The sequence below is a fragment of the Stomoxys calcitrans genome, chromosome 2 (genome assembly GCF_963082655.1).
Source record: "Stomoxys calcitrans chromosome 2, idStoCalc2.1, whole genome shotgun sequence".
NCBI classification, from domain to species: Eukaryota; Metazoa; Arthropoda; class Insecta; order Diptera; family Muscidae; genus Stomoxys; species Stomoxys calcitrans.
This window is the reverse complement of record NC_081553.1, coordinates 13,277,426-13,291,240: the sequence shown is the minus strand read 5'-3', so window position 1 is coordinate 13,291,240 and position 13,815 is coordinate 13,277,426. Positions and strand designations below refer to the sequence as shown.

Below are 13,815 nucleotides of genomic sequence, written 5' to 3'. Positions count from 1 at the left end.
TTTCTTGGAAGTATTTTGATAAAGGCTGTCTTAACCTAGATATCAATCATTTTGCAAAATTCAATGAAAATGATAAAAACCCAAACAGAAGCAGGAAACACAAGGAAATTGGAACAGAAGTCTCGCCTGCCATAATGATAATAAAGGGAATACATCTTTTTGCGTTAGGAGACACCAGGGCATAATGAAAGAAAAGGTTTTCACAATTTCACCGGAAAAATATAATAAAACTTTTGGTTGGGAACATTTATGTCATCTTTTGCAGTAGCGCGAGCTTAAGTCTTTATCAAGAAAAACCACATACTAAAATCCATTAAATTTACAGAAGAATCATTCAATGAATACATAAATTAGTAAATTTAAATAATGGAAAAACAAAAATTAAGTAACACACAGTGTAGCTGATACGAAGGATAACCAAGTCCGGGCTAGAAACCCTACATGATATATGCGTAAAATTTTAATTGCTTTACATTTGGCCAACTTAAACACCTTAAAGTGAACAAAATGTTTGAATAGCGCAACATAAAGTGTTACAATGATGCTAATTGCTATGCTAAGCGTGGTGGTGGCGGCAGAAAAAACTGCAATAACAAATGACTCTAGTTCAGCCAAATCTATACATAAGTGGCAATCAAGTACTTAATGACTAGAAAATATTCCGTTAAAGGATGAAACATATTTCGAAAAAACCAGCTCAATTTTAAGCCTTAAAAGTTCCAACAGTCACACGATTTAACTCCATAGAAAAACAAGTAAAAAAGCATTAAGTTTGGCCGGGCCGAACTTTGAAAAATTCATAATTTATACCCCCATAGCAGCTATATCGAAATATGGTCCGATTTGGACCAAATTCGCCACGGATATTGAGTGGTCTAAGAGTGATACAGGTCATTGTTCAATTTTGTAGAACAAAATATTGATGTTTTTGGTAGCCATATCCAAATACAGAACGATCTGAACCATATACGACACGGATGTTGAAAAGCCTAACATAAGTCACTGTGTCAAATTTCAGCGAAATCGGATTATAAATGAGTCTTTCATGGGACCAAGACTTTAAATCAAGAGATCGGTCTATATGACAGCTATATCGAAATCTGAAGCGATCTGAGCCAAATTGACGAAAGCTGTTAAAGGGCCTAGCACAACTCACTGTCCCAAATTTCGGCGAAATCGAATAATAAATGCGTCTGTTAAGGGCCCAAAACCTTAAATCGGCGGATTGGTCCATATGGCAGCTATCCCCAAATCTGAAACGATCTGTGCCATATTGCAAACAGATGTCGAGGGGCCTAACTATACTCACTGTCCCAAATTTCGGCGAAATCGGACAATAAATGCGTTTTAATAGGCCTAAGACCATAAATCGAGAGATCGGTCTATATGGCAACTATATCGAAATCTGACCCGATCTAAGCCCAATTGAAGAAGAATGTCGAAGGCCCAACACAACCCACTGTTCAAAATTTCGGCGAAATCGGACAATAAATACGCCTTTTACGGGCTCAAAACCTTATATCGAGAGATCGGTCTATATGGCACCTATATCCAAATCTGAAAATCTCAGCCAAGCGATCTGAGCCAAATTGAAGAAAGTTGTAGAAGAGTCTAACACAACTCACTGTGCCAAATTTCGGCGATATTGGACAATAAATGCGCCTTCACGGGCTCAAAACCTTAAGCCGAGAGATCGGTCTATATGGCAGCTATATTCAAATCTGGACCGATCTGTACCCCAAAGGGCCTAACACAACTCACTGTTCCAAATTTAAGCAAAATCTGACAATAAATACGCCTTTTATGGTCCAAAAACCTTAAATCTAGAGATCAGTCTATATGGAAGCTTTATCCAAATCTGGACCGATCTAAGCCAAATTGAAGAAAAATGTCGATGGGCCCAACACAATTCACTGTCCCAAATTTCGGCGATATCGGACAATAAATGCGCTTTTTACGGGCCCAAAACCTTAAATTGAGAGATCTGCCATATAGACCGATATCTCGATTTAAAGTCATGGCCCCATAAGAGGCTCATTTATAATCCGACTTCACTAAAATTTGACACAGTGACTTATGTTAGGCTTTTCGACATCCTTGTTGTATATGCTTCAGATTTATTTATTTTTAGATAAAGCTACCTAAAAGACCAATATTAGCCGCTATGAGGCATAAGGTATACATTTTTCACCGAATTTTGATGTAAGGTGGTTTACATATATAAACGAGGTGGTGGGTATCCAAAGTTCGGCCCAGCCGAACTTAACGCCTTTTTACTTGTTAGAGTAGGTCAGTTGGGATTGTAAATGGGCCAAATCGGTCCATGTTTTGAAATAGCTGCCATATAAACCGATCTTGGGTCTTTAATTGCGTGAGCCTCTAGAGGGCACAATTGTTGTCCGATTTGGCTGTAATTTTGCACATGGTATTTTGGTATCAATTCCAACAACTATGTTATGTATGATTCAAATCGTTTCGTAATCTGGTATAGCTGTCATATAAACCGATATAATATCATAACTTCTTGAGCCAATAGAGCGTGCAATTCTCATCCGATTTTGCTGAAATTTTGCATGAGAAGTTTTGTTATGACTTCCAATAACTGTGCTAAGTATGGCGTAAATCGGTACATAACCTGATATAGCTGCTATCTAAACCGATCTGGGATCTTGACTACTTGAGCCTCTAGAGGGCGCAATTCTCATCCGATGTGGCAGAAATTTTGTACAACAGCTTCTCTCATGACTTTTAACATACGTGCCAAATATGGTCTGAATTGATCATTAGCTGACTTTGCTTCTTGAGCCCCTACAAGGTGCAATTCTTATCAAAATGGACTGAAATATTACACAATGACTTCTACAATGCTCAGCATTCATTTATGGTCCGAATCGGACTATAACTTGATATAGCTCCAATAGCATAACAATTCTTATTCATTATTCTTCGTTTGCGTAAAATGAGATACCGAGCAAAGAACTCGACAAATGCGATCCATGGTGGAGGGTATATAAGATTCGGCCCGGGCGAACTTAGCACGCTCTTACTTGTTTTTTCTAACATCCCGATCCCATATTTAAGCAACAGTCATTTTCAGCAAACCACCGACTTTTCAGCAGTAAACCTGCTGCTACGCTAAATTAACTACTAATATTCAGCAGGCTGTGTTTGTTATTTTCAGCAATCTTTTTTTAAATTGTTTCGTTTCTTTTTGGATAAAAACAACTGCTTCTGTTTTACATTTCAATTTCTTTGCCATTTTCATTTAATTTGGTTGTGACATAAAAATCAATTTTCATAAGAATACTCTGAAAGTGAGCACTTATTCACATATGGAAATGAAAAAAATACCACCAGAACGTTTTCTACCCATATAAATTGAAAAGATGACATTCACTTTTCTCAGCTCCTCACACAGTTAACTTTCTTATGTATATATGGAGTTTTGCAAACATTAAGAAGTTCTAGGAAATGCATTGGGAAGTAAAGTCTTTTATTTGTTTATAAATATTCATGTCACAGGCAAAGTTTAAGCAGTTGATATCAACGTTGGCTTTCGTTCCTATTTTCGGTAGAGAGAATGCGGAATTTGAAATTTCGTAATAAAAAGTAATTTAAGTCCTAAAAATTAATCATCCGATAAATCTATCGTTGCAAACATCATAAAAAGCTAATTTTGCTCCCGTTTTTAAAATCGATTTGTGTATTAAAGGTATTGTTAACTTTTGGAAGTTTTCAATTTTCCCTTCTCCGTGATCTTAGATCAGAATTCCCCCAGAGGCCTGTTGTACTATCTGGGAGAAACGAGAGAGAGAACAAGATACCAGAAAATTTGTTAAAAATACAACTTTATCAAAGACTGTCCAGGGTAGTTGACACGAATTGTAACCAATTCGAAAGTTTGTGGGATGCTTAGGAGTGGTATTGATTAGAGAGTCTCAGTCAGAGGTCAGGCTGCACCAGTTCTTGTTTAAATATTGCGTGCCTATGATGTTCGATATGACAAGGCGAGTTATTGACACCTTTACATAACCCATAGCCGCAATGTTCCCGCGGAGATCGGTTCTGTGGACCGGAATGAGCTTGCTCATCTATTGGAGCTTGACGTGGATCGCTACCTCCTCATGTAAATATGTCTAAAACAATGTTTGTATACCAACCCCCGAAGGATGGGGGTATATTCATTTTGTAATTCCGCTTGCAACACAACGTAATGTTCATTTCCGACCCTATAAAGTATATAAATATATTCTTGATCAGCGTAAAAATCTAAGACGATCTAGCCATGTCCGTCCGTCAGTCTGTTGAAATCGCGCTACAGTCTTTAAAAATAGAGATATTGAGCTGAAATTGTGCATAGATTCTTAAGCAGGTTAAGTTCGAAGATGGGCTATATCGGACTATATATTCCTATAGCCCCCATATGGACCGATCAGCCGATTTAGGGTCTTAGGCCCATAAAAGCCACATTTATTATCAGATTTTGCTGAAATTTGCGACAGTGAGTTGTGCAAGACTCTACGACATCCTTTTTCAATTTGGCCCAGATCTCTCGATTTAAGATTTTGAGCCCAAAAAAGAAGCATATATTTTCCGATGTCGTCGAAATTTGAGACAGTGAGCTAAGTAAAGCCCCTTGACATACTTCTACATTATATAGCTGCCATATAGGCCGATCCGCCGATTTAGTGTCTTAGGCACATAAAAGCCACATTTATTATCCGATTTTTCTGAAATTTTCGACAGTAAGCTGTGTTAGGCCCTTCGTCAAACTTCATCAAAATGGCATAGATCGGTCCAGATTTGGATCTAGCTGCCTTATAGACCGATCTCTCGATTAAAGGTTTTGGGCCCGTAAAAAGCGCATTTATTGTCCGATATCGCCGAAATTTGGGACAGTGAGATGTATTGGGCCCATCGACATTTTTCGTCAATTTATCTTAGATCGGTCCAGATTTGGATAGAGCTGCCATATAGACCGATCTCTAGATTTAAGGTTTTTGGGCCATAAAAGGCGTATTTATTGTCCGATTTTGCCGAAATTTTGAACAGTGAGTTGTGTTAGGCTCTTCGACATTTATCCTTAACGTGGTCCAAATCGGTATAGATATGAATATAGCTTCCATATAAGCCGATCCGCCGATTAAGGGTCTTAGGCACATACAAGCCACATTTATTATCCGATTTTGCTGGCATTTTCGACAGTAAGCTGTGTTAGGCCCTTCGTCAAACTTCATCAAAATGGCATAAATCGATCTGAGCCAAATTGAAGAGTAATGTGGAAGGGCTTAACTGAACTCACTGTCCCAAATCTCGGCGAAATCGAACAATAAATGCGCCTTTTGTGGGTCCAAAACCTTAAATAGAGAGATCGGTCTATATGGCAGCTATATTAAAATCTGGACCGATCTGGGCCAACTTTAAGAAGAATGTCGAAAAGCCTAACACAACTCACTGTCCCAAATATCGGCGACATCAGCCAATAAATGCGCCTTGCCCCACAACCTTAAATCGAGAGATCGGTCTATATGACAGCTATATCCAAATCTGGACCGATCTGTGCAATAATATGGAAGTCTGTCAAGGGGCTTAACTTAACACACCGTCCCAAATTTAGGCGGCAACAGACAATAAATACGCCTTTTATGGGCCCAAAACCTAAAACCGAGAAATCGATCTATACGGCAGCTATATCCAAATCTGAACCGATCTGAGTCAAATTAAAGAAGAATATTGGAGCGCCTAACACAACTCTTTGACCCAAATTTCAGCAAAATCGAATAATAAAAGTGATTGTTATGGGCCTAAGACCCTAAATTGGCGGATCGGTCTATATGGGAGTATGTCAAGATATAGTCTAATATGGCCCATCTTCAAACTTAACCTGCTTTTGGACAAAAAAATAATCTGTGCAAAGTTTCAGATTAATATCTCTATTTTTATAGACTGTAGCGTGATTTCATCAGACAGGCGGGCAGACGGACGGACATGTATAGATAGTCTTATATTTTTACCCTGATCGAGAATATATATACTTTATAGGGTCGGAAATGGATAGTTCGATGTGTTGCAAATGGAATGACAAAATGAATATACCCTCATCCTTCGGTGGTGGGTATAAAAATGCGAGCGAGCTCAGCCCCATTTCGAAATATTTACCAATCGATGGATCAGGTTGCTTCTTTACAATAATATTTCACAATTTAAAATCAACTCTTCCAACAAAACGTCTAAAAATTATTTCTAAAAAAATGTCTTAAGTTATCGAAATCATTAACAGGCAAACATAAAAAATTGCATAAAATTTTTAGCAGATTTTTGTATATAAAACACCAGATTTTGTTTAGCTGACCGAAATGTTTGCTAATACAGCAGTACTATGTTTGCTAAAACAGCAGTAATGACTGCTATCGCAATTTAAGCAGACAAAAACTACTGATGCAGCGAATATTTTTGCTGTTTTGAATAACAAATTTGGTTGAGCGAATAAATACTGCGATAATAGTGCGATTTGCAAGAAGGTCCAGGGGCTCAATTATACTCACTTTTCCGAATTTCAGCAAAACTGAGTATTTGTGCCCGCTATGACCCTAAATCGGTCTATCACATTTAGTCCGGTCAGACACTAAATATGAAGAAACAAAACGTGTTTGCCAAATATCAGCTCAATATCTCAATTTTTATAGGCTTTAGAGTGATTACAACTGGCGGACACACAGATACAGGGTCAATTTTTAAAGGGACCTGAAAAGTTTGAGCTGAAAACTCACAACCTTTCGATTTATTTCATTCCCATTTGAAATTTTCAACCCACCAGATTTGCTCTTGTACAGTGTTAAAGCCAAATATTCTAATGTGGAACTTATGGGACCAAGGTGGCGTATGTCGTATACGAACATAATTATATAGAGGTAAGTATACGCACCCTAGTTCAAAAAATGGCCATTAACTGCCTAGACCACTGCTTCATGTTTGTCGTTCATTCGTGGTGTACTCGAAAGGAATCGATTTAGCGTCCGTTAAATGCGTTTGAATGAAGAAACAAATGAATGAAACGAATGAATATTTAAGCTTTTACCTTTAAGCTGCATGCTTTATAATTGCAGACTAGCAACTTCATTGTAAATGATTAAAACGCTCACTGATATTTTAGTAGTCGAATAAAATAAAAAAAAATTTGTTGTGTTCCATTTTGGTGGGTTTTACGGATTGGATTCGCAAGATTTTGGGAAAGTGGTTAAAGGATTAATAGGTGAGCAAATAAGGTAGGGCAAAAGTATGGAAGTGTCGTCTGAGTGTTATAAGTGTGAATTGGATCATCATTAACGCTGTATTTAAATCTGAACCGATTTTAATATACTTCGGTAGATGCGTAAAAGGATACGTATGAAATTTTCGAGGGCCATTCAAAAGTAAATCGGGCTATATGGGAGCTACGAGTTTATCAAAATCTGAACCGATTTCCACAAAAACGTATACTGTTTGTCTTTTGGCCAAAAAACGATAATTGATAAATTTCGTGGTGAATGGATAACAAATTCGACCTGCACACCGATTAACAAAAAAACGGGAGGGCGGACAAGCAATATAGAAAGAAAACACGGACAGACAGACATTCCAAAACCAAACTAGCAAGATTTTTTGAGTCGGTCCTTACACTGCATGACTTCTACGGTAGTGGTGTAGAGTACAGTTCCTTAGAAAGCAAAGTGCGATATGTACTTTTAACACAAATCAGCATGTGTAGACGGCGGGAAGACAGGGAGAAGTACATTAGGTAAATCGAATGAAAAAGTGATCCTGTACCGATCGGTACGAACTTATTTGTGAATAATAATGTGAAAAAATTTTATAAATACCGAAAAAATGGCAATTTAGAGCAGTTCTTTCACGAATAGATCAGCCTCATGGGGTAAAAAATACGAAAACTAGCTTTGAAAAAATCTTAAAATTGTATTTCAATAAAAATACCCCAAATACCCCAAATATAGAAAGTGCATGAATTCCCAAAAATGCTTTGTTTTTTCTGGGCAAAACATTTCGGATACTAAATTTTTCTCCTCTTTGTTAAAAGTAAGGACATGATAATTTATGTGTATATACAGCACTATCATATGAAACCCCTAAAAGTATACTACATATTTAGGGTTTGCACATGATATTAAGATTTTATTAGAAAATGCCCAAATTTTTAGAAAATTTGAGGTTTTTGTCACTCACAGCTTTAAAGGCTACTCGAATTAACACTTTAAACATAGTGGTCGTCATTTGAGTGAATGAGTCAGTGACACCCATTCATTCGTTTAGATTTCACAAAAGTTACTGGTCTTGGCAGTTAAATATTTGGTGCTTCGCCAGAATTTTCACGAAATTTTGGGATCTCATCCATTAGACCCTCATTACAGAGGTACAACGAAAATCTCACATACAACATGAGGAACCCGTAGCTTGTCCTGGTGACATAATTCTATTATTCAGTGCAGCTGATACCCAATTTTGACTAAGTCCGATATAGGCTTTCTTTTCAAATATTCAAATTCTAGTGCAGAACCCGCCCAACACTTTGCAGAGACTAAAAAGAATTGGGTTGAGACGAACTTTAAGTCAATGTAACCGTTTTTATACCCTCCACCATAGGATGGGGGTATACTAATTTCGTCATTCTGTTTGTAACTACTCAAAATCTTCGTCTGATACCACATAAAGTGTATATATTCTTGATCGTCGTGACGTTTTATGTCGATATAGCAATGTCCGTCCGTCCGTCTGTCTGTCGAAAGCACGCTAACTTTCGAAGGAGTAAAGCTAGCCGCTTGAAATTTTGCACAAATACTTCTTATTAGCATAGGTCGGTTGGGAATAAAAATGGGCCATATCGGTCCATGTTTTGATATAGCTGCCATATAATCCGATCTTGGGTCTTGAATTCTTGAGCATCTAGAATGCGCAATTCTTATCCGATTGGAATGAAAGTTTGCACGACGTGGTTTGTTATGATATCCAACAACTGTGTTAAGTATGATTCAAATCGGTCCATAACCTGATATAGCTGCCATATAAACCGATCTTGGGTCTTGATTCTTGAAAGTCTATAGAGCGCAATTCTCATCCGATTAAAACGAAATTTTGCAGGACCTTTCGAAGGAGTAAAGCTAGCCGCTTGAAATTTTGCACAAATACTTCCTAATAGCGTAGGTCGGTTGGGATTGTAAATGGGCCATATCGGTCCATGTTTTGATATAGCTGCCATATAAACAGATATTGGGTCTTTACTTCTTGAGCCTCCAGAGAGCGCAATTCTTATCCGATTGGAATGAAATTTTGAACGACGTGGTTTGTCATGATATCCAACAATTGTACTAAGTATGGTTCAAATCGGTCAATAACCTGATATAGCTGTCATATAAACCGATCTTGGGTCTTGACTTCTTTCGAGCCTAGAGAGCGCAATTCCCATCCGATTGAAACGAAATTTTGCACGACCTTTCGAAGAAGTAAAGCTAGCCGCTTGAAATTTTGCACAAATACTTCCTAGTAGCATAGGTCGGTTGGGATTGTAAATGGGCCATATCGGTCCATGTTTTGATATAGCTGCCGTATAAACCGATCTTGGGTTTTGACTTCTTGAGCCTCTAGGGTGCTCAATTCTTATCCGATTGGAATTAAATTTTACACGACGTGTTTCGTTATGATTTCCAACAACTGTGCTAAGTTAGGTTCAAATCGGTTCATAACCTGATATGGCTGCCATATAAACCGATCTTGAATTTCATTTCATTTCATTTCATTTATTTAACACCAAGCACAACAAGATTATATCTTATATTTTACTGTGCTGGTTCACAACAGTGCAGTTTCATCAATTAATTCCATTATAAACTATAACTTATAAAAAAATAAATAAATAATTTAATTATAACTTATACTACTAGACTACATACAATTTCTACTTATAATAATCATGTAGCTCCTTTTTGAATTCAATAGCATTGCTTATGAGTTGTATATATGATGGGAGGGTGTTCCAGAGACGAGTACTGTTTACAATAAATTGCCTTTCAGTGATTTGAGATTCAAATCTAGGTTGAATCAGTTTGCGCCCTCGATTTGATCTAGCAAATTGTAGGTGTTTGTAAAGATATTCAGGTTCTTTGTTATAAATAACCTTATGTAGTAATTGCAAGCATTTAACATTTAGTAAATTTTCAACTGAAAGATCAAAAATCTGATAAGCAAATTGTGATATGTGGTCATACCGTGGTCTGTTGTATACATATCGTGCAATATCATTGTAGGCAACTTTGATTTTCCTATTGTCATCAGCACTGCAACTTGCAAATAATTCACAATTATATAGAAGAGTTGGGATTAAGTAAGATTTAGCAAGTAGCATACGAATTTCGAAAGGAGTTGACAGACGAGCTGCCCACATATTCCGCAGCATACCACGAACTTTTCCCACAGCTGCATTTATATGATTCGTCCAAGTTAAGGTAGAGTTGAATGTTAAACCCAAGTTTGTTGCTGCTTGAACACGGTTTACAATCGTGTTCTCAATCTTTACTTCAACTTGGTCAGGGATTGTTACACTTCTTTTGTGTATGATGATCAGCTTAGATTTGGTAGGATTTAAACGTAAGGCATTATTAACAGCCCAACAATATATTAAATTCAAATCATTATTTACATTAGAAATACATGTTTGAAAGTCATTCAGTTTCGTGCAGGTATACAGTTGAACGTCATCAGCATACATTTGTATCTTACATGTTAAAGGTACATCGGGCAGATCATTAATGTACATGGTGAATAACAATGGGCCCAGGATTGAGCCTTGGGGCACACCATTTGGAACATGAAGCGTATTTGACCAGATATCATTACAATATACGGACTGAGATCTTTGAGACAGGTACGATGATATCAGTTGACAGGCAGTTCGGGAAAAATTAAATAGTTTTGAGAGCTTGACTACAAGAATTTGATGATTTACAGTATCAAATGCTTTACTGTGATCCAATAGAAGGAGAAAAGATACCATCTTGTTGTCCATATTTTGTCTAATATTTTCAACAACGTCTATTAAGACAGATGTGCAACTTCTCTTTTTTCTAAAACCAGATTGCCATTCTGATAATAGATTTTGAGTGCACAGGAATTGTTCGATTTGATTCGCCATTATGCATTCTAGCGCTTTGGATAAGAACGGTAAGATTGCAATGGGGCGGTATTCATTATTCGATTTCTAGTCGGTATGATTTTAGCGAGCTTCCATTCATGCGGAAAGGTGGACTTGGTCAGAACAGTATTGAAAATATATGTTACATATGGCAGCAATTTTGGCATGATAATTTTGATAAATCTTGGATTTATTCCGTCAGTTCCAGTTGCATCAGATTTTATTGAGAGTATGCTGTTCAAAACGTCAGTTTGGTCTACACAGCAAAAGGAAAATGGATTTTCCACTTGTACAGTGTTCATATTTTCATATATATTTTCATGGGGACATATAGAGCAAACAGATACAAAATGCTCATTCAGTTCATTGATGTTTAGATTGGGCGGAAAGTTGGTGTTTGTTTTCGCTCCTATGCCAATTTTACGAATTTCCTTCCATTTAGATCTGCTGTTAACAGCATTCAGAAATTTTTTCCGAAAGAATAGCGTTTTGGCCTCGTTTATGCTTTTCCCAACATTTCGCCTGGCACACTTAAAGCGCTCATGCAGTTGTGTTGTTCTGTATCGTTTCCATCGTTTGTATGCAATATTTCTTTCATCGATTAGTGCACGTAGCTGTTCATTAAACCATGGGGGTTGCTGATTTTTTATGGTAATGGTTTTTTCAGGAACACATTGACTATATATTAAGCTAATATAATGCTGCAAAAATGCTGTTTGGTCATCCACAGAATTTAACTGATATATAGAATCCCATTCGACATTATCAGTAAGGCTATTAAGAAGATTATAGTTCAGTTTTTTAAAATCACGGAATGTAATTGCCTCGTCTTGTTGATTTATGTGATAGTCATACACAAGAAATATCAAGTCATGTTTAGAAAAAGCCGGTGCAGCAATTTGGTCATATAAAAGAACCTTTGACTCACAGTTCACAAAGAAAATGTCCAAAAGAGTAGACGAATGATTAGTAAAATGGGTTGGAACAGAGCGGTTAGTAGGTACCAGATCAAGAAGTTCCATAGCATCAGAAAATTGCGTTTCAATTAAAATATTGCTGTTAAAATCTCCCGCAATAACAATATCATTATATCGTAATGATATTCTTTCAAGGCACGATATCAGCATGTCAAACGGTGTGCTGCTGTTGGGCCTATATACACATCCAATAAGCATTGACGAGTTAGAAATGCCAGTTATTTCAACAAAGAGGTATTCAATACAGTTGCCTTGCTCAGACTTCAGTTTTATAGTACCGTGGATACAGTTTTTTAAATATATTGCAACTCCACCAGCATGGGAGTGCCTATCAGCTCTCAAAACTTTATATCCCGGTAAAGAGTACAAATTGTCAGATATTTCAGGATGGAACCAGGTTTCGGATATACATATTATATCTATATCAGAGTTAACAAATATATCACGAAGTTCATCTAATTTATTATTTAGACTTTGGGCATTGATGTGGACAATCGTTAATCCTGATTTCTGGTTTTTAAGAATTCTAATCATACAGTTTAGAATATCTCTGGAACCATAAGCAGTATTACTTGGCATCACAAGTCAATTGGATAAGCAATGCTGGTAATGTATATATTTGTTCTTCGTAGTTATGAGCTCTATTAAAGTTAGCATTAATAAATATAGTTGTACAACACATATAAAATTTTTGAGTATAATAAAAAATTCTTAATAACAAGAAGAAACATAAAATTAACAATACTAATTGGGACTTATTATAAGATATTGCAAGATTCATTTCAGTTATCGTTGATGGTGCGATCTGGTGTTTCTCGAAAAAGTTGTGTTAACTGCTCGTTATTCTCTATTAGAGTAGGAGGATCTGTTCCAGTACGTTTAACATAAACAAATCCACGAAGTGAAAAAACGGACTCCAAGTGCTTCTGTCGTTTCAATTTCAATGCATTTTGAAAAATCTTGTAGTTGTGACTCGTAAGATTTTCATTTACATAAAATGGTTTATTTGAATCAAAACCGGCATGAGTTAAAATCAGTTTCGAATTATTCGATTTTCTAAAACGTGCAATGTTTTTCAGGACAAAATTTTTGTCAGACGGAGTAGTTAGATTCACAATAATCACAGGATCTGCCGCACTATTTTGGTTACGAATATTATTCATACGATACATCGCCTTTATCGTAGGAATAGAAATATTTATTGTATCACATATATTTGCAAAAATTTGATAAAGGTTTTCACCGTTATCATACGGTATACCATTTATCCGCAGGTCGCACGCTACCTGTTGATTCTCAAATTTTTGCTGATTAGCCTTCATTGCATACATCTCATTACGCAGATCAGTAATTTCACTTTGCTTATGTTCAATTTTATCCGCCAGTGTCTCAAGCTTTTGAACCCTGTCATCCAGTTTGACATATTTTTCATTCAGTTTGCCAATCTCTTCTTTTATGTCAACCATACTCTTATCAATGACACTTAAGAGACGAGATTCACTCTCTTTTAACAGAGATTTAAGAAGCTCTGTTTGTTTCTCAAATCTCTTGTCAATCAGATGAATTATGCGCTGAGGGGAATCGTATTGGGAGAGTCGCGGAGTTTTGTTGAGGTTACCCTCACTTATGCTTACTCCCTCTCTCATTCTTTTTGGCGCC

General features: G+C 36.7%; 1 protein-coding gene across 1 annotated transcript; it reads right to left on the bottom strand.

Moving 5' to 3' along the window:
- Positions 1-3,236: 3,236 nt before the first annotated feature.
- On the bottom strand, positions 3,237-12,690 carry LOC131995318 (uncharacterized). Its single transcript, XM_059363907.1, has 2 exons — positions 11,521-12,690; positions 3,237-3,308 (listed from the first exon to the last, which is right to left on the bottom strand). Exons 1-2 carry the CDS (start codon positions 12,688-12,690, stop codon positions 3,237-3,239), a joined length of 1,242 nt encoding a protein of 413 aa, XP_059219890.1.
- Between the last annotated feature and the right edge of the window lie 1,125 nt (positions 12,691-13,815).

Excerpts from the sequence above, each read along its gene's own strand:
- LOC131995318 (XM_059363907.1), bottom strand. The coding sequence starts at position 12,690 with ATGATTAGAATTCTTAAAAACCAGAAATCAGGATTAACGATTGTCCAC. Across the intron at positions 3,309-11,520 it reads TGAATGAGCATTTTGTATCT|AGTATTCTTATGAAAATTGA; the intron begins GTTTGCTCTATA and ends GCTCACTTTCAG.